This window comes from Lampetra fluviatilis, chromosome 11 (genome assembly GCF_964198595.1).
Source record: "Lampetra fluviatilis chromosome 11, kcLamFluv1.1, whole genome shotgun sequence".
Classification (NCBI taxonomy): Eukaryota; Metazoa; Chordata; class Hyperoartia; order Petromyzontiformes; family Petromyzontidae; genus Lampetra; species Lampetra fluviatilis.
In genome coordinates this window covers 908,852-931,955 of record NC_136285.1, presented here as the reverse complement: position 1 = coordinate 931,955, position 23,104 = coordinate 908,852, and the positions used below count along the sequence as shown (strand labels likewise).

The 23,104-nt window shown below is 44.8% G+C and overlaps 1 protein-coding gene across 1 annotated transcript in view; it reads left to right on the top strand.

Moving 5' to 3' along the window:
* Window positions 1-23,104, top strand: part of LOC144934673 (complement C3) — a 238,628-nt gene that overhangs the window by 162,113 nt on the left and 53,411 nt on the right. Inside the window, exons 26-29 of the mRNA XM_078860724.1 lie at window positions 3,158-3,233; window positions 5,344-5,503; window positions 11,254-11,349; window positions 14,332-14,509. Coding sequence (XP_078716850.1) covers window positions 3,158-3,233; window positions 5,344-5,503; window positions 11,254-11,349; window positions 14,332-14,509 — 510 coding nt within the window. The remainder of the gene's footprint in view (window positions 1-3,157; window positions 3,234-5,343; window positions 5,504-11,253; window positions 11,350-14,331; window positions 14,510-23,104) is intronic.

Genomic DNA, 23,104 nt, shown 5'->3' with positions numbered 1-23,104 from the left:
GTTGATTGGTCCACACCCGAGACAGTTTTTCTTAGAGCCTAGTCTCCATTGGTGTTGGACCAGATGACGCCAAAAGGCGTACAACTCAAAAACAGCGCACTATCAGAGTATTGAGAGCTCGGGGTAAGCATTTACACTATGATACCTCCTTTACCAGTGTAAAACCTACTACTATATTTTGCCACTGGTAAAGGAGGTCTCATAGTGTAAATGCTTGCCCCGATCTCCCAATACTCTGATAGTGCGCAAGATGAGTCTGAAGACATTCTCCAATATCAGCACAAAAACAGCACATGGAAAGAAAGCACATGATGTGGTTCTGAAGGCAGATATAAACCTGTTTAGCCACATGATCCTAGTGGCTAAAAGCAGGAAGGTGAATATCGAGGATGTCCTTGCCCACCCACTGGGCCCATTGCCACGGGCACTGGCAAATGCTGATGGGTCCCAACGAAAAACAAACAAGGCTGCACTTGCCAGAGAGCTTAAAAAGAACGTCTCCTGCATAAGACATCCCAACCCCATCTACTTCCATCATTGATGGGATGAGCCTGGTCCAAAAAATGAATGTCAACAACGAAACCTTTGCACAGGTGGCAGAGTCAACCTTGACCCAGGTCCTCCACGAGGGGGCACAGAGTGAGAGGATTGATGTTGTTTTTGATGTCTACCGACAGACTTCGATCAAAGATGCTGAACGACCTGGGTCAAACACTACTCTCCAGTAAAATAACCTTGCAGGGGGACACCACGTCCAGCAGTGGAGAAAAGTCCTGTGCCGTCCATCCAACAAGACAAGTCTCGTCAAGTTTGTGGTGGAAGAGTGGAAAATCCCACGATACAGAGAGATACCGCATGGCAAGGTGTCTTGGCTTCCAGAATAACATCACCTGTCCCATCTACCAGAAGTGTGGGACACATAACCGCACATAATTTGTCGATATCAGCAAACTGGCAATGTCACTTAGAGACAGCATCTGTGACAGCCTAATTGGCTTACATGCCTTCACAGGCTGTGACACTGTCAGTGCATTTGCCGGTCGATAGAAGCTGAATGCCCTGAAGATGGTGAGAAAGGACACTTCCTGCCAAGAGACTTTTAGTCGACTGGAGCAGTCATGGAATGTGAGTGATGAGCTGTTCCAGAAATTGAGCAGTTCACCTGTCGCATGTATGTTGTTAATAGCAGCACTGGTGAGGTGAACGAACTTTGCTACCAGCTCTTCTGCACAAAAAGGGGAGAAGTCGAGTTCAGCCAGCTGCCACCATGTAGAGATTGTCTCTTCGTGCATGTTCAACGAGCAAACTATAAGGCAGCAATATGGAATTGCTGTCTGCAGGCTAACCCTGTGGTGCCAAGCCCTACTGAGTATGGATGGACAGACGATGATGGCAAGCTGGCCATTTACTGGATGCGCTCCCCATCCGCACCAGATGTGGTCTTGGAACTGCTAGCATACAAGTATGTACGTTCATGCAAAATTCCAAGCAAAATTCCAAGCTGCACGTGCCTGTCTAATGGACTGACATGCCCAGACATGTGCAGGTTACGGACCTGCAGTAACTAAAAACTGCAGGATGATCCAGGACCTGAATTTGAATTCGGGGAGTCAGATGACGAGTTGGACGAGTAGTTTGAGTGACACAGAGTGGTGATTCTGATGGTCTTACTGTGGTAGTAGCAGTATACATTGATGCACAGTGTGGTGATTTTGGACTTGGTTACCCTTGTTAACACCATTTAAGTACACACAGAGCTTGATAACAATAATGTAACCTTCTTCACATATACCCATCACTAACGATATATATGGGATTACACGTGTAGTGACATAGGGGATGTCACTGTATGGTGCCGGCCCAGAAGGGCCATGCCGTTTGATGTTCCTACATCGTGGACAGCACCGTGTGGGTGGCTGTGTGTAATACCAGCCCTAGCGGGGCTTGGTGAATACTGGGATAGTGCGGGCACCACACACAGCGTGTGGTGGGGGCTCCCACGAGGGGGGAGTGGGTGAGCATCAGCCCAGGGGCAGGGTTACCCGGGCCATGGCACTCTGGTTGACACCGTAGACACGTGATCTGGAGTGTCCACACAAGGGGCCCCAGGCTAGTGGGTGATCACGTGTCCGGGGAGAGCTCTTGAGAAGGATCGAGAGGGAATGAGAATGCTCGTGAAGGCGGGCGGGGCCAAGGGCAGAGCGGCCCCGACCGGGATCGCTTTCATTCTACAAGCTGGAAGCTCAACATCTAGAAGCGGGAAGCTCTACATCTCAAGCTGAAGCTCTTCATCCTACGAGGCTACCACGTGGTCGGAGACCTGAATGAGGGTCCGACCCTTCGTCGCATTAACTCCTCTGTATAGGGTAGTTAGCTGGGTGGTCCCCACCCTAAGCTGTATCTGGTAAAGGGGCAGTTACCCCTTTATGTTACGGTGTTACAATAAATGTGTTGCCTCTAAAAGGAACAACGTCTGCGACTCAATTGACTATATGTGAATGTCAATGTTTATAATATTCAAGTAGTTCCTCACCTCACTTTGATATTCCTGATTATCATGTCTTTTCATTTTGTATTTAAACCAATAAAGCCCAGTTTGTGACCTAACTGGCTTTGGTCTAGGTAGTTTTTCAGTAATAATGTCCATTTCATTGTTCCGGACACATGTAATAGGGTATGGGTATAAAAGTCATGGTAACCACAACTAAGCTGCGACTCCACGAAGGTTATCATATCAGAATATGTCTCACACACATGGAGGATTGCAAAAATCATTACTAGACTTTGCCACCTCAGGTGGTACCGATAAGTTATTTTTTTGGTCTGGGCCCATGGACTAAAGACAGAGGAAAGTGGAAACAAATGACAAAATGTGCAGTAGGCACCTACGGGCTATCTGCCCACAGATCGTGATCATGATGATAGGGCTTTACATTTGTGATTATCAAACATATCACTAAAATACTGCTTTTTGGGTTCTCTGGCAAGGGAGGATTGCAAGAGGATGCCTCCATATGCCCCCCATTTGCCGTGCGCGTCACCACAGGTTTACCCAAGCCATCTATTCCGGCTAAAGGGTAGGCTTTTGCTTCAATTTCTCTACATTGCATATGTCCTAATTATTATCTGTGTGTTTTGCTTATATTTTACTTTAAAGGTTATAGTCGGGAGCTTTCCTACAGGAAGGCTGACCATTCATATGCAGCTTTTATTGAACGTCCAAGTAGCACCTGGTAAGCTGCTTTCTACACCACCATGCTACCATGCTAAAAAGCTGCATATACAATGCAGATTAACCAGTTAGTTGAATAACCAATGGCACACATTGCCATTGGTTATTATCTCCTTAGCATGCCTACTCTCTGCTCTTCCTGTTTCTGTCTAATTTTATTGAGATAAGTTAATGTAACATAAATGTTAGTTAAGAAAGTTGACTTGAAAATTTTATTTTAAATCGGTTAAATGTTGACATCAAATATGATTATAATACTTGATCTGGGCCAATGGTGAATCTGTTACCGTTAAAATAATTACTGGGTTTTTAAATAAGGAAGAAATAAAGGTTATAGTTCGCATTGTGATGAAGTGCAGCATATGGTGGCACCAGCTAATGTTAGATTCCCCAATTCGCATCTGCTACATTTGCTGCTGTTCTGTATGTCTATCGATTTAACTCGCCTATCAGCCACATAAAATGCTTGCCGTCGATGATGCCTAATCACTTATTCCACATCTGCCACGCTTTTGCTGATTCTCTGTTGCTGTTAATTTCATAAACTGTAAGAATTCTATGATTTTTTTGGAAAATCAGAAGGGGAGAGACAATACACAGTAGCCAAAATTGAAACAAAGGAACAATGGCATTCGATATCACCAAATTGCGAGTTTGAGTAACGACACGAATAACGTAATTGATAAAAAGCCTGTGGCCCATAAGGACTCGCAGCAGAGATGACTAACGGAAGTGGAGAGTAAGGAGTTGTCAGGGTTTGGAACCTGTTGAGCAGCGTTCAGAAATAAGATCCGTGAAGGCTGGGAGAGAAGCGTATTCATGCTGACCTACAAGCAGGAGGGTTATGCAGTGACCTAGAAGAAACTACTATGGAGGGAGTAATCTGTTAGAACATCTATTGAAATATGTTTTTTTTTATGACACTAGAGGAAATGTTAAGGAATATGGTGGGAATAGAATGGCCCTTTGGTTTAAGGCCAGAAAAGGGTAACATATATGCTACACTTATTATTAGACGATTGTAGTAGACATTTTGAGAAGGGAACTGAAACCTTATGAACCTAAATTAATGGTAAATCAATCAAACAATAACTGAAGATTCATAACACATTGTTTATTTAACCCAAGTAATGATCTGACCAAATGCGTGTCATTAAGATCCCTCCGCCACCTGACACAGCCAAACAAATATTCTTGTCACATGTACAAGTCGCGTATTATTGTTTAGTCAATTAACAAGCTGAATAAAAATTATTGTCCTGATGATTGATGCAGATTAAAATCAAATGTCACGTCTAAATTTGGTTGTGAGAATTCTTCTTTGTCTGACTCAGTGAGGTGAATCACTTGTACATGTGCCAATTTAATTTATTTTGGTGTTGGATGTTGAAATATTCTCAACGACTCAAATTTGGTCAAATGATTACGTATTCAAACCAATAAATAGACTACGAATCAAAACATTTGCTGGAAAAAACATAGGTGTTAAATGGCTTCATAGTTCCTTCCATTTTAGCAGATTGCTCAATCAATGTAATGAATCTGTTAATCGAGTTATCCTGTGGCTTATTGTTAAGTGCTACTAATATTTTATGATAACTCCCGTAACACTTTATATTATGCACAAGTACATATCCTAAATATAAAAAATGGTATCATTAACAACAGCTTATGCAGCATTATGAGTAAATGCTTTCTCAAAATTCTTAAAGAGAACCCGTACATGAACCATCCCCGCTGCCTCGATATATCACTAACGTTGGAGGCAGTAATAATGCCCAATGGTATCGTGTATGTTGCTTGTTGCATAGGTTCATGGTTCGAACCCAGCATGCTTTTTCTGAGGGTGTATTTTGTATAAAATAGTATGCGGTCTACTCGCAGCGGATGTTAAAGATGTAATTCGAAATGAGTAGGCCATTACCAAATGATAACAATTACACCCCAAATTACTCATTTTGGATTACACATAGAAACATTGTCCTCTACTGTGAAAGTACTGCAAACTGTGTCTGTGATAGCCTTGCACTATGAGAATGTCTAGCATACTAAATTTACTAAATCATAGTTATTACCATTGTCATAATTCTGCTGTTTTTTAAATTATTCAGGTTGACAGCGTTTGTGGTGAAGGTGTACTCGCTGGCCAAGCGTGTCATCATAGTGGATAACCAGGAGCTGTGCGGGCCAGTGGAATGGATCATTAAAAACCGACAGAACAGCGATGGCTCCTACCGAGAAGATGGTCATGTCATCCATCGTGAGATGCAGGTGTATACTGTGTTATAAATCATATGTAACAATTGTGTGTATAAACAAAAGCTTTTGTAACCCAGTTTAATGGATTTAATCAACATTGTGGAGGTAAAAAACATTGTGCAGTTTCTATACTTCCATCCTACTGGCCACTGGTCTAAATTTATTCATTACCTTCTTGGTTCTTTCGGTAAAGTCACGTAGAAGGGAAGTAATAAAATAATAAAAATACAACATAATAAAACAATTCTCACGACGTGTCGGCCACAACACAAGCAGCCGCCTCGACAGACCTGGTTTTCACCTGAGGACGGCTGCTTGCGTTGTGGCCGAAACGTCGTGAGAATTGTTTAATTATGTTTTATTTTTATTATTTTATTACTTCCCTTCTACGTGACTTTACCGAAAGAACCAAGAAGATGAATCCCTGCAGTCACGAAAGCTTTAAATCAAAATTTATTCATTACATTCAGCAATTCTCTTCTGGCAATGGAACACATTGCAAATAAAGCTTTTGAGCCATCATTACACTTCCTCACCCTCTAACCATAAGCCTCACTCTTCTCTCTGCACCTCGGGATGGGAAGGGACATGCTGGACATTACCTCGCAGGCAGTGGCTGTTGCTGTAATGAACCGAATGGTGATCTGGCAGAAAGAAACCAAGCTTACCACTTGAACGAATTAAGGTGGACAAAGGCAAGATGATGGAGTCTTTTAAGCCCTTTCATCCCAATTGGGCCTCCAGATGTCATTCCCTGTTGTTATAGCGGGAAGGCCACCTCCAAATTGTCCTTCAGGTCCCGCTTCATCAGAAGCAAAGGAAAGGAAATGCCGAAATCCAATATAATTTATATTGATAGTGCCTTCACTCAAGGCGCTTGAGAGTTATAAAACCACCATTGGTACCTCATTTGCCAATAAAAAATATGATAATTGGTTTTGTACCCTTTTATCTGGCAAAAAAACTGACACCTTTTTTTACGAGGAGTCATGTTTGCATAGACCACAATACCTGCAGTCATAATGCAAACAAAAAACATAACTCTGATAATGTATGCACTGTCCTTGAAGTTGATTGGTTCCACACCCGAGACGGCTTTCCTTAGAGCCTAGTCTCACTTGGGTTGGACCAGATGATGCCAAAAGGCGCACAACTCAAAGACAATGCACCATCAGAGTATGAGAGCTCGGGTTAAGCATTTACACCATTGGTACCTCATTTGCCAGTAAAAAAATATGATAATTGTAGTAGCGAAGATGTTGGTGAAATAAGTGAGGGAAAAGTCAAAGGTGACACCAAGTTTGAGGACAGAGGAAACCGGAGTGAGAGATGAGGGAAGGACATGGTTGGGATGGGAGAAAGAAAGCGAGAGACTGGAAAGGAAATGATGGATGTTTTAGAAGGTTCGAGAGAGACGAAGTGAAGTGCAATCTAAGATGGGATGGCAGCCAGACAGGAGAAGATATGGGATGAAAGGTCAGGGGTAAATGAAGAAAAGGAGAATAATATTTTGGTATTCTGGGAAAATAAATAACGAGGGAAGCAGAAAAAGGGGAAATAGATTCAAGAGGAAAAAGAGAGAGAAATAAGAGTTAGGGACCCAAAGTCGATCCCTATGGAACACCGACCTTGATAGGGAAGGGAAGGGATACAGAGTGATTGTAAGAGACTGAGGATGTGTGAGAAGAAAGATAATACTTGAGCAAAGAGAGGTGGGTGCCAGAGTTTCCGAAGTTAGAGACATTTTGAAAGAAAAGTGGGGTGATCAACAGTGGCTTGAACAATGGAAGAAAGACTGGTATGAAAGGAGTTTACAAGATGGGTTTGGACATTGAGACAGGCTGTTTTGGTGGAATGAAGAGATCAATTGGGGATAGAGGGAATGTAAAGAAATGTGGAGTGAGAGCCGGTTATGATTAATGCATTCCAGAATTTGTAAAAGGAAGGCATAAGATAAATGGGATGAACTGTTAGGAATGTTGGGGTCAAAGTACGTTTTTTTTACGATAAAGACAATTATGGCAGATGTAAAGGTGGAAAGGAAGATACCTTTTGAGAGTCGAGTTAAAAATGGATGCAAGGTGAGAAAAGATAAGAGGAAAGAGACAAGGAAGAAGGGAGGCAGGAATAGCCACAGCATCAATCTAACGCAGCCGCTTTGGTAGACAAGTGTTAGCAGCACTGACGGTGCCAAGGAAAAAGGCTGGTCTCTCACGTATCCTATGTGCATAGGGAGCTATATGGCCACATTTAAGCAGGCATGGGCACACACAATGGACGAATGGGTTCAGGGTCGTGGTGCAAGAATAAAAGCAGGGCTTTCAGGAGTTCTTGTATTTTAGTGGATTCCAAACTTCGTGTCTGCAAGAAGATACAGAGTTTACTCAGGTGTTCCCCCATGAAGTGTCCTGACTTCTAAACGTCCAAGTCATTGAATACGTGGTTACCAACCAACAATCAGTGGTGTTACTCCAGATGTGTTTATGTTGAGAAAAAGCTTCGGGGAGCATAAGGGAAATCCTGGATTTAAGAAAGCTAAATGTCTACAACAACGTTGGTTGAATGGAAAAGTGTACAAGACGGTTGTGAGACCAGTGCTGTTGTATGGGGCCGAGTGCTGGGGCACAAGAAAAACGGAGGACCAAGCTATGGCTGTCAGAGATGAAGATGTTGCGGTGGATGTTGGGTTTAACAAGGAAGGACAGAGTAAGTAATGGGGAAGTAAGAGGAAGACTCAAGGTGATAGAAATCACAGAGAAGATGAGAGAGAAAAGGGTGGTGTGGTTCGGTCATGTGGAGAGACAACAGGAAAATGATGGTCAGAAGATGCAAGTGATGCAAGTGGAAGGAAATAGATCAAGAGGAAGGCAGAAAAAGAGGTGGGGCGATGTGCTGAGATCACTCATGGTGGCCCGAGGAGCGGAAAGAGAGATGGTGCAGGACAGAGCAGCATGGAGAAGGTTGGCAAGGACAGCGGACCCCTCATTAGTGGGACAAATATGTGGATGAAGAAATATCTTCCACAAGGTACACTTCAAGTTGGACTCATTGTGTTCCATTCGAAGCTCTCTGCAATGGGTGCAATGGATGACATCAGTGGACCTGCATTACCTGCAGTTCTACACCATTGGGCAACACGATGCATACCGAGCACTGCCATTCAGCCTGACTTTGGCTCCAAGGGTGTTCACCATGATTCTTGTGGCCTTGGTGCTGATAAGGGAGAGGGGTATTCATATTCACCCCTTATTTATACGACCTCATCAAAGCATCATGGTGTTCCAATCTTCAGCAGGAAATTTATGCAGTCCTTCCGCAGCTTTAGGACCAGGGTTGGGTGGTGAACCTGCCAAGTGTGTTTTTCAACAAACTCAGTGACTCTACCACCTCTGTGCTGACATCTAGACGGACCAGAGTCATATGTGCCTTCTGGACAAAATGTGCTTACCAGCCAGCAGGCTCGAGAGCTACAAGCCAGTCTCTCTGGGGCACATGGCTTCTACGACTGACATGGTATCCTGGGTGAGACTGCACATGAGGCCACATATGTGGGCTCTCCTGCGTCAACGGAACCCAATTCATGGCAGTCTCAATTAGTGGGTCGATTTGACCCAACAAGCAGCTGATATCCTCCCCTGTGGGACTAATTGAGGGAATCTGCAGAATGGTTTTCCGTTAAGTGATCTTCCACCAGAACCTTGTTATCTTGAGTGTGTGGAGTTGGGGAGCACACTTGCACCTCCGATTAGCACAATTGGCTACGTACGGTGTGAAGTTCAAAATGCATACCTCGAGGGCATTCCCGTGTTCAGGGCAGGTGGACAAAGTGCATGGAGAGAAGCATCAATCTCCTGGAGCTCAGGGCAGTTGAACTAGCACTTTATCACTTTCAGACCAGGGTCCACTAGAAGCAGAATCTCATTCTATGTGACAAGATAACAACATTTGTGATGATGAATCACTAAATTTCGCTCTCTCGTGACAGAGGCTTAGGACCTCCTGTGCTGGACAGAGTCGTAATGCCTCATATTAATGGCTTCTCATCTGGCAGGGGCAGACAACGTGGTTGTGGATGCATTAAGTCGAGGGTGGCTCAATCTCTAGGAATGGGCTCTATGCCCTGAGGTCTCCGAGCAGGTCCAATGTTGGTTCGGGTCGTTTACCATGAGCCTCTTCACATTGGAGGCCAATCAACAGTTACCCTGGTTTTGCACCTGTTTTTTCTGTCTAAAGACCATAACCACCGACACATTATCCATCTCCAAGACTGAGGCATGTCTCTACGCATTCCCTCCTTGGTCCATCGTGCCAAGGGTGTTGGCCAAGGTAAGGAGTGAATGGGGATCAGCGCTGCTGATTGCACAGAATTTGGGGCTGGCGAAACTTGCAACAGCTGTTCATCCTATATGGTAACATGATCAGGGGAAACACGTGGCTTCAAAGATCAAAATGTAAGTATGGCTAAAGAAGTGCATTAGGCACTGCTACACACTGGCCAAGAAGGCCCATTCCAACAGAGTGGTGGCCACATCATGGCCAGGGCATCCATGGAATGTATTTGTAAGGAATGCATAACAGACTAGAGATCTTTCCTTCTAAGAAGTGGCCTGCCCCTCCTCCCATTACCTGCTTTGGTGATATTGCTGAATATTATGAATAACACTGTACTGATGACCTGTGACATAACAGTAGAGAAAATAAGATGTTGTACCTTGGTAAAAACTTGCTTCTCTTGTCCATGACAATTGCGACCGGCTTCTCATCCGTCCTCACCATTGGCTACTCCCTATAATCAGTGGAAGATTATAGGGGATCATCTTTTCAATTAAGATATGAGTGACATCTCTCCTTATCTTTTTTTCAGTGGTCTTAGATTTTTATGTTGAAGAGTCTCCACTGTTTATGTTCTGTTCAGTCTCAGACATCTCCTCACCTATTCTCCAAAAGTCTACGCATGTATTCGTGGAAAGATGGTGTCACATTATTTGTTTCTCCCTCTACCATGAGTAGCTTTGCTAATGAGTATTGAGGCTTATTGGTAGAAGGCGAGGAACAGTGACCACCCTAAAAGTCGTATCCGCAGCATTTACAGGTGGCCCAAAAGGAATTTCTAAATATTATAAATAACACTGGACCAGTGACCAGCGGAATGGACTAGAGAAACATATTTTTGCCAAGGTACAAATCCTTGTTTCTGGAATTATTGAGATTCAGAGAAAACCCACAAACTGCAATTCTTCATTGGCTCTCCTTGAGTATCCATATCCTTATATCATGCAGAATAAATATTATTAATGGTGGGTTTCTATCAAGGGTGAATCCTGTAAGGTGAAAATTGGGCTTTATATTGGTGGGAGGGTAACATAATGCTAACATCTCAGAAAGATTGTCCTGGGTTAAATTCCCTACTTAGTAGCTTTTCTGTGTGGAGTTTTTATATTTTCCCTATGTTATACATGGGTTTCATCCACGTGCTCCAGTTTGCTCCCATAGTAAGAAACGTAATAAATCATACAGCTTAACTTGTATTGGCCAAACATTCCAATAGTTAAAAACTATATGTAAATTGCTCAATTAGGACTACAGATTGCAACATCACCCTCTGTTGAAAATACTTGGCAGGACCCTCCTGAAAAAATAATCCTGTGAATGCATACTCGAGTAGGCAAACTAAATAATATACATCTTTTTGCATGGTGGCATATACATTAATTTGTGTTCTAAATTAATTAATATTGATTGATATACATTTATCTTTTCAGGGTGGAGTGGGTGGGACGGAAGGCCATGTGTCTATGACAGCATTTATTCTCATCGGAATTCAACAAGCACAAGAATATTGTGGAGTCTCTGTTCCGGTATTAAATGCCGGCAAATGTGCAGTATCACACTTCAGCAATACAGCATTACATTCCTCATTCCTAGCGTGGTGGCGAGTCTCTCAATAGGACAACTGCTGATCTAACTTCACCAGGGAGATAAAGAACTAAGTCAACCCTGCATTAGGAATTGAACTTGTAAAATGTTGATTGAGTGCCACTCCCATGACCGCCAAGCCCAACTGTAGCATGTTTGCCACTTATTGCAGAGGTTTACAGATTGAATCTGGTCAGCCTGATTACTTCGGCTGTATTAATCATACAATTCTGCACGCCGTCTACTTTTCATTGGACGTTAAAAATCCAAGTAATTTGAAACAAATAGACGATTGTATGCCATCGTCAAATTTACAAAAGTTACCTGCCAAGTACCTAAATGGCCCATTGCTGTGAAACTACTGCAGACTGTGCCTGTGCAACATAGCAGCACCAGCATGATGGCCTTGTGTTATACGAATGGCATGAATACAAAATGCACTATATTAGTTAATTAATCAGATTCATGCTGTGCCTCATGTGATCAGCATGGTACCTACAGAATAGTGTTTAGATGTTGATTGTCGACATTCGCCACCTGCCTGAGTCTTGTGGTAGCAACCTTATGGTAATCTACAGAGTGCAATGGGTAAATTCCATGACTGTCACTAACCCCAATCATCGCTAGCCCTGGGGATCACATGGGAATCTGGAACCGATGTGCTAGCATCGACATCGTGAGGGCACGTATAGCCGCGGTGAGCATGGTGATGATGGGGAGGAAGATGTTATGAAGGTGGTGATGGAAAACACTGTCAACATCACAGCCGTGGAGCACAAGCGTGAGTGTCATGCGTGTCGTGTTCCAAAAGTGCTGCGTTCCCAAGCTAGCGGTTGCCACATTTCAGCTAAATTATAATCTCAAACGAACCACCGGTTCATCTCAACCATGATTCCTGATCAATAGCGTTACCATCTCAAATGAACTTGGTTTGAACATAGTAATCATCTAAACAGCTATACCGTCTCAATTACATTGGCATCTCAATCGTGATGGCTACTCAACTGCGTCGATATTTTAACATTGACTTCAATTGGACTGCGTCGCCCACCTCTCCCCCTTTCCCTGCTGCCTTGTGGAATAGGTTGTAAACCAAAGGCTAGGAGAGTAAACCCTATACATATACCAGCAGAAGGTGATGACAAACCATTGCTGTATTTACCAATGGAGTCATGCCCAGAACCAGAAGTCTTCATACTAGAAATATTATTGTTCACAACGGCGTAGATGGGGGTTTCACAGGGCGATGACACCTTGTCCACTACAAACCGTCATGAGTGGCACGTGACACTCGACTTGTAATCCTGCGACTATCCACAACAACAAAAACAAAAGTACAGTAACTTGGAATGTAAGAACTCTTTACCAAAATAAAACTGGAAATTGCAAAGCGAGAATGACAAGACTTAGTATAATTATTTTTAGGACCGAGTGAAGTTACATGTAAAGTTAGTGGACATTTTAGAACTGATGGAAACGTTTTCAATGTATTCAGGAGGAATTACACGTGTTAGCAGAGTAGGAATGCCGCAACAAGCTCTCTGATAAACTATGTTGCAGATATGAGAGCCATTTGACATCTACATTATTCAAGTATCTTACAGTATGCCCCTACAGCTGAACCCTCAAACTTGAGGCAATTTTGATTTGAAACTTCGTGACTGCAGGAATCCATATTCTTTGGTTCTTTCGGTAAAGTCTTGTAGGTAGAAAAAAAATATATATATATACACATCACAACGTTTCGATGAGGCATTATATAAGGAGATAGATAAGGCTAAAGAACAGTGCAAATCTCAGGTGGTAAGAATGGAGATAGGAGACTTCAATGAAAAGGTTGGAGCGAGTAGGGCAGATTATATAATTGGACCATATGGATTAGGCAATGTTGGACCACCAAGATGGGCTAGCAGCCAAGATGTAGTAGGGTGCACTTCCATCAATTAGGTTAAAGTTAAAGGTACAGCCCTGCAATTGCCTGCTCATGCCACTGCTGATCAGGTGTCTTGAAAGAGGTGGGCATAACCACACTTTTATCTGCCCTTTTCAACCTGCCAATGCTGTAACCTACGCTGTTGGGTAGACAGTGGTGGCAGGGGGATTTGAGTAACTTGTCCCATTGTTTTAAGCTGCCGTGCCAGAATGTGGACTCGACCTCTTGATTGGAAGTCTTTTGTTTTAAACTGCCGTGCCAGAATGTGGACTCGACCTCTTGATTGGAAGTCTTGTGTGCTAACAGTTACACTGCTGTAGCAGCTCACACTCATTAGCAACACGGGAACTCTATACATGACTGAACAAAGCAACGTTTTGTAAAGATTGAAGCTTGTGGGCTGACTGAGAAATAGAACATTAAAAAACGTAACATTATGAAATGAAATAATGTACTTTTAATTCATCCATTCCGTGACATTGTTTTTAATGAAATTACACAGTAATAAGGAGATGCCAATGGTTCTGCATCAATGCAGTCCGTAATGAAAAATACAGAACAAAAACTTGAAAGTGCGCAAAAAGAATGATGAGATTCATGCTTGGAATTACAATGAGGGACAGATATAGAACACGTGGATTCAATAAGATATGCAGGTTCATAACATCATCAAACCTATTAAGAGTGGGCTTGGGCCGGACACTTCTTGGCTAGAAGAGATGATGGATGATGGCAAAAAATATTAACGGAGTGGAAGCCATTAAATTGATGCATTTGAAAGCACGTCCACATAGAGATGGAGCGATGAAAGCAGTTTGTGTGCAGGTGATAAATGGATTGTTACATTACAGGATCGTGGGGGTTTAATGGAGTCTTGGGGAGGAATTCATCCACCAGTGGATTAATTATGGCTGATGATTATGATGATGCAATATTATGCACAAAACAGTATTTGTTGTGTAACGCGTAATGTTTGTGTCTGGATGCTCAGAACTACCAGCAGAGCATGAACAGAGCGGTACAATTCCTGGCGAGCAAAGTGTCCGACCTCAAGCGTATGTACACGATCGCCATCACAGCGTACGCTTTGGCTCTTCAAGACCCGGAGTCTAAAGCAGCCCACAGCAGCTGGAAGAAACTGGAAAACAGAACCACTTTTGAACCGAAGGGTTGGTGCTCTTATTTGCTAAAGTATAAATGGATTTATGCTTTGTGTGTATGCAACTTATTTCAGAGGTTCACAGTTTGAATTCCACAGGCCACTATGGTTATTAATTACACCACAAATCACTAATTTGGGATTACACCACAAAATCACCTCCCAACTGTGAAACTACTACAAACTGTGATAGCTTTGCTCGACAGGAATGGGGTGAATACTACATGTATGAGATAATTATTAAATTATGAATTCATGCATTAGACCAGGGGTCCTCAAACTTTTAAACAGGGGGCCAGTTCACTGTCCCTCAGACCTTGGAGGGCCGGACTATAGTTAAAAAAACACTATGAACAAATTCCTATGCACACTGCATATATCTTATTTTGAAGTGAAGAAACAAAACGGGAACAAATACAATATTTAAAATGAAGAACAAGTAAAGTTAAATCAACAAACTTGCCAGTATTTCAATGGGAACTATGGGCCTGCTTTTGGCTAATAAGATGGTCAACGTCCGGTTCCATATTTGTCACTGCTAGTCGTAACAAGTGATGCAAGTGTGCATCCGTTAGTCTAGATCTGGTTGGAGATTTCAAATGTTTCATTCTGGAAAAAGTCTGTTCACAGACATAAGTGCTGCCAAAGATGGTTGCCATTTTGAGTGCATGGTTCCTGAGATGAGGATATGTCTCAGAGGGGAGAGATGCATAGAAATTATGAAGGCTGCTTGACTTGAATGCGTCTTTCAGAGAGTCACAATTCTGCAGTTCAGCCAGTTCCATTTGGTAAATTGTATCCACATTTTTAATGTCAATAGAAAATGGGTTACGGAAAAGCTGTATGTCCTGTTCATGGAGATGAAGCTCTTTAAATCTAAAATAGAACTCTTTTTGCAATTTTTCCAGTGAATCCACACATGTTTTGTTTGGGAATGCAACCAATGGTTTTTCCGCTAACAGATTTTGAGTTGTGGGGAGATGGCAGAAGTTTTCCTCCTTCACTTGTTTGATGAGGAGGCCTAATTTTACTTCAAATGCTTTGACATGTGATTGCATATCACAGATGAGCTTCCCCTTTCCTTGAAGTTGCACATTGAAACTGTTGAGTAGCTCTGTTACATCTGTCAGAAAGGCAAGGTGCCATTTCCATTCTGCATCATTGAGCTCTGGTACTTTTTTGTTTTTTGAAAGCAGAAAAGCTGTAATCTGTGGAAGTAAGTCATAGAAACGTTTCAAAACTCTCCCTCGACTCAGCCAACGGACTTCTGTGTGGTACAGAACATCTTCATAGTCAACATTTAGCTCAGACAGAAATTCCTGAAATTGTCTGTGGTTTAGTGCATGAGCTCTAATGAAGTTAACACAAGATACCACAATTTTCATAACAGAGTCCCACTTCAGTGATTTACTACACAGCGCTTGTTGGTGGATGAGGCAGTGTATGGCTATTGGATGAGAATGGTTATGTTTGTCCATCTCTTGGTTAATGCGAGCAATTACTCCTTTCTTAGACCCCACCATGCTAGGAGCACCATCAGTTGTCACACTGGCTAGTTTAGCCCAGTTCAGCTCCAAACCATTCACAGTTTGGCAAACCTTTTCATAGATATCCTCTCCTATAGTTGTTCCTTTGATGCTTTGCAGTGCAGCAAGCTCTTCTGTGACTTCGAAATAGTCATTCGTCCCACGAATAAAAATTAGAAGTTGTGCAGAATCACGAATATCATTGCTTTCGTCGAGTGCCAAGAAAAATAGGAAAGTTTTTTTGCGGAGTTTTGCAAATGCTGATGCAAACTGTCTCCCATTTCTTCAATCCTCCGTGTAATTGTAGGTCCTGAAAGACTCACTGTACTAAATAAATCGGCCTTCTCTGGACACATCTCTTTGGCAACAGAAAGAAGGCATTCTTTAACAAATTCTCCCTCCACGAATGGTCTGCCAGTGCACGCTATTAGCTTGGCAACTTGAACACTTGCTCGCAGTGATGAAATATTTAGCTGCTTCTGCTTCACAAAAGTATTTTGCTGAGTTGTTAATGTATTTTTCAGTTTTAATTTTTTATCTTTTCTCACTTCTCCGACCAAACAATCATATTTATCTTTATGTTGAGTTTCATAGTGTCGACGTAAATTGTATTCTTTGAACACAGACACTATATTCTGGCATATCAGACACACAGCTCTTTCCTTGTACTGCATGAAAAAGTAATCATAAGTCCACTGTTCTTTGAATATCCTACACTCCGAGTCAATTTTTCTCTTTCTTGACATCATTGTTTCCTAGGGAGTCAAAATTGCTATTAGTAAAATACCAATATATATACAGCGCTACAAAAACAATATACCAGCAATAACTTTGCCCACACAGAGACATACAGACTGCACTGCCCATCAATGCAGTCTGATTGGGGGAACTCCGCTTTTACCCCAGGCTCACACTGGTGCGGGTGCCATTAAAAAGTTAATTACACCTGCAGTTTTGTTCACAGATCGCAGTGCGATCTGCGAACTCGCATAGGAATCTGATCGCATGGGGGAGAAGACCCATGCGATCCGATTCCACTGCAGGAAAAAAGAAGGCACATGTGCCTTTTTTCTTCCGAATCTAATGCAAGTTCAGCCATACAAGCATATGGCTGAACTCGCACTGCTCAGAGATCGCAACAGTATGAACCGGGGCTTACACAACATACAACATATAACCTCATACAACTGAATAGCAATCAGAATATAAATGCACTTACTGTCATTTAAATTGGGTTTCCTACTCCTCGGCTGTCTGTCACTGACCAGCACGGGAAAACAGCAAGCAGCTCCTCCAGAGATCAGAGATCACTCTGTTATTACCCCTCTATCATTTACTCAGCGGTGCGTGTGCTGGGGATCTACATCCCCAGCACACAGGAATATCACTGGGAGTGGAGCCGAGGGGCAAGTGAGGGAGCTGAGGGAGGGAGAGCCAGTCAAGCCCAGCCAGGGGAGGGCTGGCAGCCTTAGGCCTGGGGGGCAAGTCCAGTCAATTGGCCCATTGAATCATTCACCAACGCAGCCCAATGAGTGCCCACCGCCGCAGCTCAATCAGTGCCCACCGCCGCAGCTCAATCAGTTATCACCAGCGCAGCCAAATCAGTGCTCGCCACCGCAGCCCAATCAGTGCCCACCACCGCAGCCCAATGAGTGCTCACCAGCGCAGCCCAATTAGTGCTCACCAGCGCAGCCCAATTAGTGCTCAGAAGCGCAGCCCAATTAGTGACCATGGGCCGGATAAATGTCCTCGGCGGGCCGCATGTGGCCCGCGGGCCGTAGTTTGAGGACCCCTGCATTAAACTGACTAAATTACATTTTATAGCTAAATAACCCATACATCTTAATCTGTTGACCAGGAGGGGTAATCACGAGTATGGGTGCTTTAAATAATAAACTAGAAGGGGGGCTGAACTGAAAGCTCCGGGAACCTGCTCAAAGGTTCTAGAAGGCTGCTGTCATTGTTTTCGCCATCATCTCTCTCTTCATCGTCTGGCCACGTGGCCGCACCTCTGCACGGCTCCCATCGTCATCATCAATATATTAGTCAGCCAGCTATATAGTTAGACGCCGACGATGGGGCTGTGTAGATGGGTCAGCTATGCATAGCCATCTTCTTTCTTTTTTCTTATATATAAAAGTCTCCACGCGCGCGCTTGCGAGGAATTTGGCTCTCGGACGGTGGGCTTAATGTAGACAAAATATTTCCGGGCAGCACGCCCTAGGCCCCGCAGTGGGAATAGGCTATTTCTTTTTCACGTCCGTCACCTTTAAATTAGTTCAATTAGCGATTTCGTGTGATTCAGATATAATTATTTATTTATGGCGCGACATCGACCGTACCAACTCACGACAATTGCGTGGGGACATTTTCTTTTACGCGTTTAACATGCAATCAATAGACACGTAACGCTGCGGCTATTTCTTCACAGTGTGATGTCCTCTTCGCCCCCCCCCCCAACACGATGCGTGCAGTTACTACTATAAAGTTCTTAGATATTAATATTATTACAGCGCTTACATTCTATTAAAAGGCTCTTTTTATTTATTTATTGCGCGACATCGGCCATACCAACTCACGCCAATTGGGTGGGGGAGGGGGCGACCGTGCCAAGTCATGCACATTCGGTCGAGCTCACTGTACTGCGAACCTTTCATGTCGACTGTATCCTGCTTTTTCAGCTGCTGCCTGTATTGCCAGCTTTTTATATCCACTGTAGCAATGCTTATGTCATTGAGTCAGTGTACTGGCAGTCTATAATCTAGACTGTAGCCTGCTTCCCAACTTACCTGTGCGTACTGCTGCTATTTCATGTACACTTATTTCAGATTTTTTTCTTCTATGCATTTATATTGTTTCGATTGCTCACGTCCCGCAATGTACTGATACGTAGTACTGCGATGCTGATAGCTGTGCCATCATCGGGGATTGCTGTGCACGTCAATCTGTGTGTGTGTGTGAGTCGATGTGTGTGTTTCAGGCCGGCAAAACAACCCCCTACCTCCTCGCGGTGCCGGATGGGCAACTCTGTCATGGACAGTGCTGTGGGGGGAGGGCCAATGCCCATTGGCCTCTCCCCTCATGGCGTCTGTGACCACCACAATGGCTAAACGGGGGCTCTGGACGGGTGCGAGGGGCTGGTAACCCCTCCACTTTCAATTCATTACCACGAAACCACAACTTAAACATGAACATGTAACTAATAAGCTTGTGCCGGAGGCCCCGGGGGTACAGGCGTCTATGACGTCTCCTGGCAGAGCCAGGAGATTTAATCTTCACCCTCGGGGCTCCTCCAGAAACAACAAAAAGTCACTATGGATGGCCACGTGGAATGTTCGAACGCTCACTGCGGAGGAGATGCTGCCACTCCTTTGTCAGGAGCTGGACCGGTACCGCCTGGATCTCTGTGGAATTCAGGAGGTCTGGTGGACCGGTTCTGGCTCCTGCCACCATGAGGGGTGGACAGTTCTCTACTCGGGGCAGGAGACTGCCAAACAACAAGGTGTGGCTCTTCTTCTGAACAAAATAATGAAGGGGGCGTGGGAGCGTGGCGGTGAGGTGTGGGAAGCTGTAAGCCCCAGGATACTTTGGGCTCGCCTTCCCATCAACCGGAGGCGAGGAGTGGTGGTCGTGGTTACTTATGCCCCCACCGAAGACGAACATCCGTGGAGGGTGCAGGAAAAGCCGATGAGTCAGATGCTTTATATGACCTCCTGTCACAGGTGCTGGCTAAACTGGCCACTCGGGACAATGGTAGGAGGCTGCTAGATTTTTGTGCAGCCCATGGGCTTGTAATTACCAACACGCTCTTCCGGCATCGGCGCATCCACACAACATCATGGATGCATGCCGGTCCAAGCAAGAACATCTGCTGGACTACATAGTGACGGACCAGCGGATGCGAGCCCATGTCCTTGACACCAGGACCTACCATGGAGCTAATCTGCCCTCTGACCATCGACTAGTCATCTGTAAGATGTGCCTGCCATTCTTCCACTCCGGTGGTGGGTGTACACCCTGGTCTCAGTTAGCTGATGAAAGTTGCAAGCGAGAATTTCATCATCGCTTGCAGCTGGGGTTGGCATCGTCCCCCAATCCTCCTGATGTCGAGGGTAAATGGGCGAGGTTTAGGACTGTGACTCATGCAGCTGCAATGGCTGCTTTGGGTACGTGGTCCAGACCTCCCCAGAAACCCTGGCTGACAGAAGAGGTGTTCAGGATAGTTGAGAAAAGCGACAGGCCCACTCTCATCGGCTACAGCATCCCACGTCAAAGAATGAGGAGGCTGATCGCAGCCTTCGCTCGGAGGTTCGGAGAGCCGTAAGACGCTGTAAGGATGGGTGGTGGTCATGGGTTGCTGAGGAGATGGAGTCTGCCTCAGTGGCCCGCGATCACAAATCACTATTTAACTCCTTCACAAAAGTAACCTGCAGTGCCACAGCTATTACAATCATTAGGGGAAAAACAGTGATCCAATCTCCGACCCCCAGGAACAGGTTTGCAGATTTGCTGAGCATTTTTGTGACGTCCTGGGGGAGGGGAAATCCCTCAGCCAGGAAAACATCATGGCACAAAGTGGGGATAACCCTGCTGAGGCTGCGGTGCCTCAAATATTGGAAGAAGTCACCCCCTGTGAGTAGCTGGCTGAGGTGCCATCTCTTGAGGAAGTACTGAAGGCAATCCGGAGTCTGAGACCAGGAAAGGCACCGGGCAGAGATGATCTCCCAAGCGAAATGCTGAGGGAGAGTGGCGTTTGTGCACAGACTGCCCTATATGACATCCTAACAACGGTCTGGACCACTGGACGGGTTCCGCAGGATTGGAAGGATGCCCTGGTGGTCCCCCGCTTTAAGAAGGGGGACAGCACAGACTTTAACAACTACAGGGGCATCTCACCCCTCAGTGGGCCGGGAAAGGTCCTGGAAAGGATTATTCAACATTGCCTTGCTAGGCACGCTGAGGAGAGGCTTGTGGAGCCCCAATGCAGTTTCAGGAAAGGGCGTTCCTGCATGGAGGCCATATTTTCTGTCCGTCTGCTACAGCAGAGATGTAGGGAATTCCAACAAGACCTACATCTCTGCTTTATTGACCTGGTCAAGGCCTATGCTACCATCAGTAGGCCTGGGCTCTGGGTTGTTCTTCGTGCTTTCGGAGTCCCTGACCCTCTGTTCACGATCATTAAGGACCTTCATGATGGTGAACGGGCCCGGGTAAAACTACGTGGCTGGGAGTCAGAGCCTTTCCCTGTACACCTTGGGGTGCGACAGGGATGTACTATGGCTCCCACATTATTTAACATCTATTTTGACCACGTAATTCGTGAAGCGTTCAATAGCTGTACCGGGGGAATTTCCATTTGCTACAGATATAATGGGAGGCTGATCGATGCCCGGGTGCGATCAAGGGATGGCTCCCTATTGGTCAACCACGTTATGTATGCTGATGATTTGGTAATAGCTGCTCATTCAGAGGAGGAGTTGGAGACGCTGCTGTTGAGACTTGAGCGTGCCACTAAGAGGTGGGGCCTTACCATCAGCCCCACCAAAACTAAGCACTTGCCTGGGTATTTTGTACCATCGGACATTCCACCCCCACAACTCCCAATCGGTGATGTGGCAGTAGTGGAGAGAGTGGAGAGTTTCCCATACCTGGGCAGTGTGCTCATGACCGTCTCCAGTTTAATAGCTCAGGTCTCACTCCGAATCAGTCGAGCAGCAATATATTTTCATTCGTTGCGTAACGCTGTGTGGAAGCTACCTGGTCTGTCGCTCCGCACGAAGCTTCAGGTCTTCTCGGCCACAGTCATTCCCTCCCTTCTCTACGCTTTCGAAACGTGGACCCCTCTGGAGCATCTTCACCGGTTGGAAACATTTAGGCTGGCCCATCCTGGGTTTAACCAGGCTGGATTGTGTGAGGAGCTCACAAATCCTTGAAAGATCTGGGCAAAGTCCCATCGGTGAGCTCCTACGGCAGGCAAGGCTGCGTTGGCTGGGTCATGTAGCCCGCATGCCCAGCCACCGCATGCCTAAACAGTTTTTGTTCGGCCGGATTGAGGGGGCTAAACGGGCGCGGCACGGTCTATAGAAGAGATGGAGTGATGTGGTACAGGAGGACGTGGAGCTGAGTGGACTTGCCGATAACTGGTACCAGCGGTGTCAAGATCGGCCTCTGTGGAGGAGGCTCGTGAAGGACGCTACTGGGCAGTTGGAGGCAGTTGCCCTCCAATAATAATGGAGGGCGGAGGAGCCACGCTCACAACAACGAGCAGAGCACCGGGTGGCTAAAGCACAGCAAGTTGGCACAGTAGAGGGCACAGGTGGTGCATCAGCCAGTCGTCTCAGTCAGTCGACCTGTGCCATTTGGGTCTGCCCCGTGACCTCCTGCCAGCAGACGTTCGACACTTTATGTGACCTCAAGGTGCACATAGCCTGTACAAGAGTTGTGATGTCACCGCCACTTAGTGGCGAATGGCGGTTGTTATTGTTCATCAGTCTATGTATGTATGTGTGAGTCGATATGTGTGTGTAACTCTGTCTTTGCAACTCTGTGTGTTTGAGTAGATTTGTGTAACTACATGTGTCTAAAGTCGATGTATGTGTGTGTGGGTCCATGTGTGTGTGTGTGCGTGTAAGTCCATGTGTTTCTATGTGTGTACAGTGAGGGAAAAAAGTATTTGATCCCCTGCTGATTTTGTACGTTTGCCCACTGACAAAGAAATGATCAGTCTATAATTTTAATGATAGGTTTATTTGAACAGTGAGAGACAGAATAACAACAACAAAATCCAGAAAAACGCATTTCAAAAATGTTATAAATTGATTTGCATTTTAATGAGGGAAATAAGTATTTGACCCCTCTGCAAAACATGACTTAGTACTTTGTGGCAAAACCCTTGTTGGCAATAACAGAGGTCAGACGTTTCTTGTAGTTGGCCACCAGGTTTGCACACATCTCAGGAGGGATTTTGTCCCACTCCTCTTTGCAGATCTTCTCCAAGTCATTAAGGTTTCGAGGCTGATGTTTGTCAACTCGAACCTTCAGCTCCCTCCACAGATGTTCTATGGGATTAAGGTCTGGAG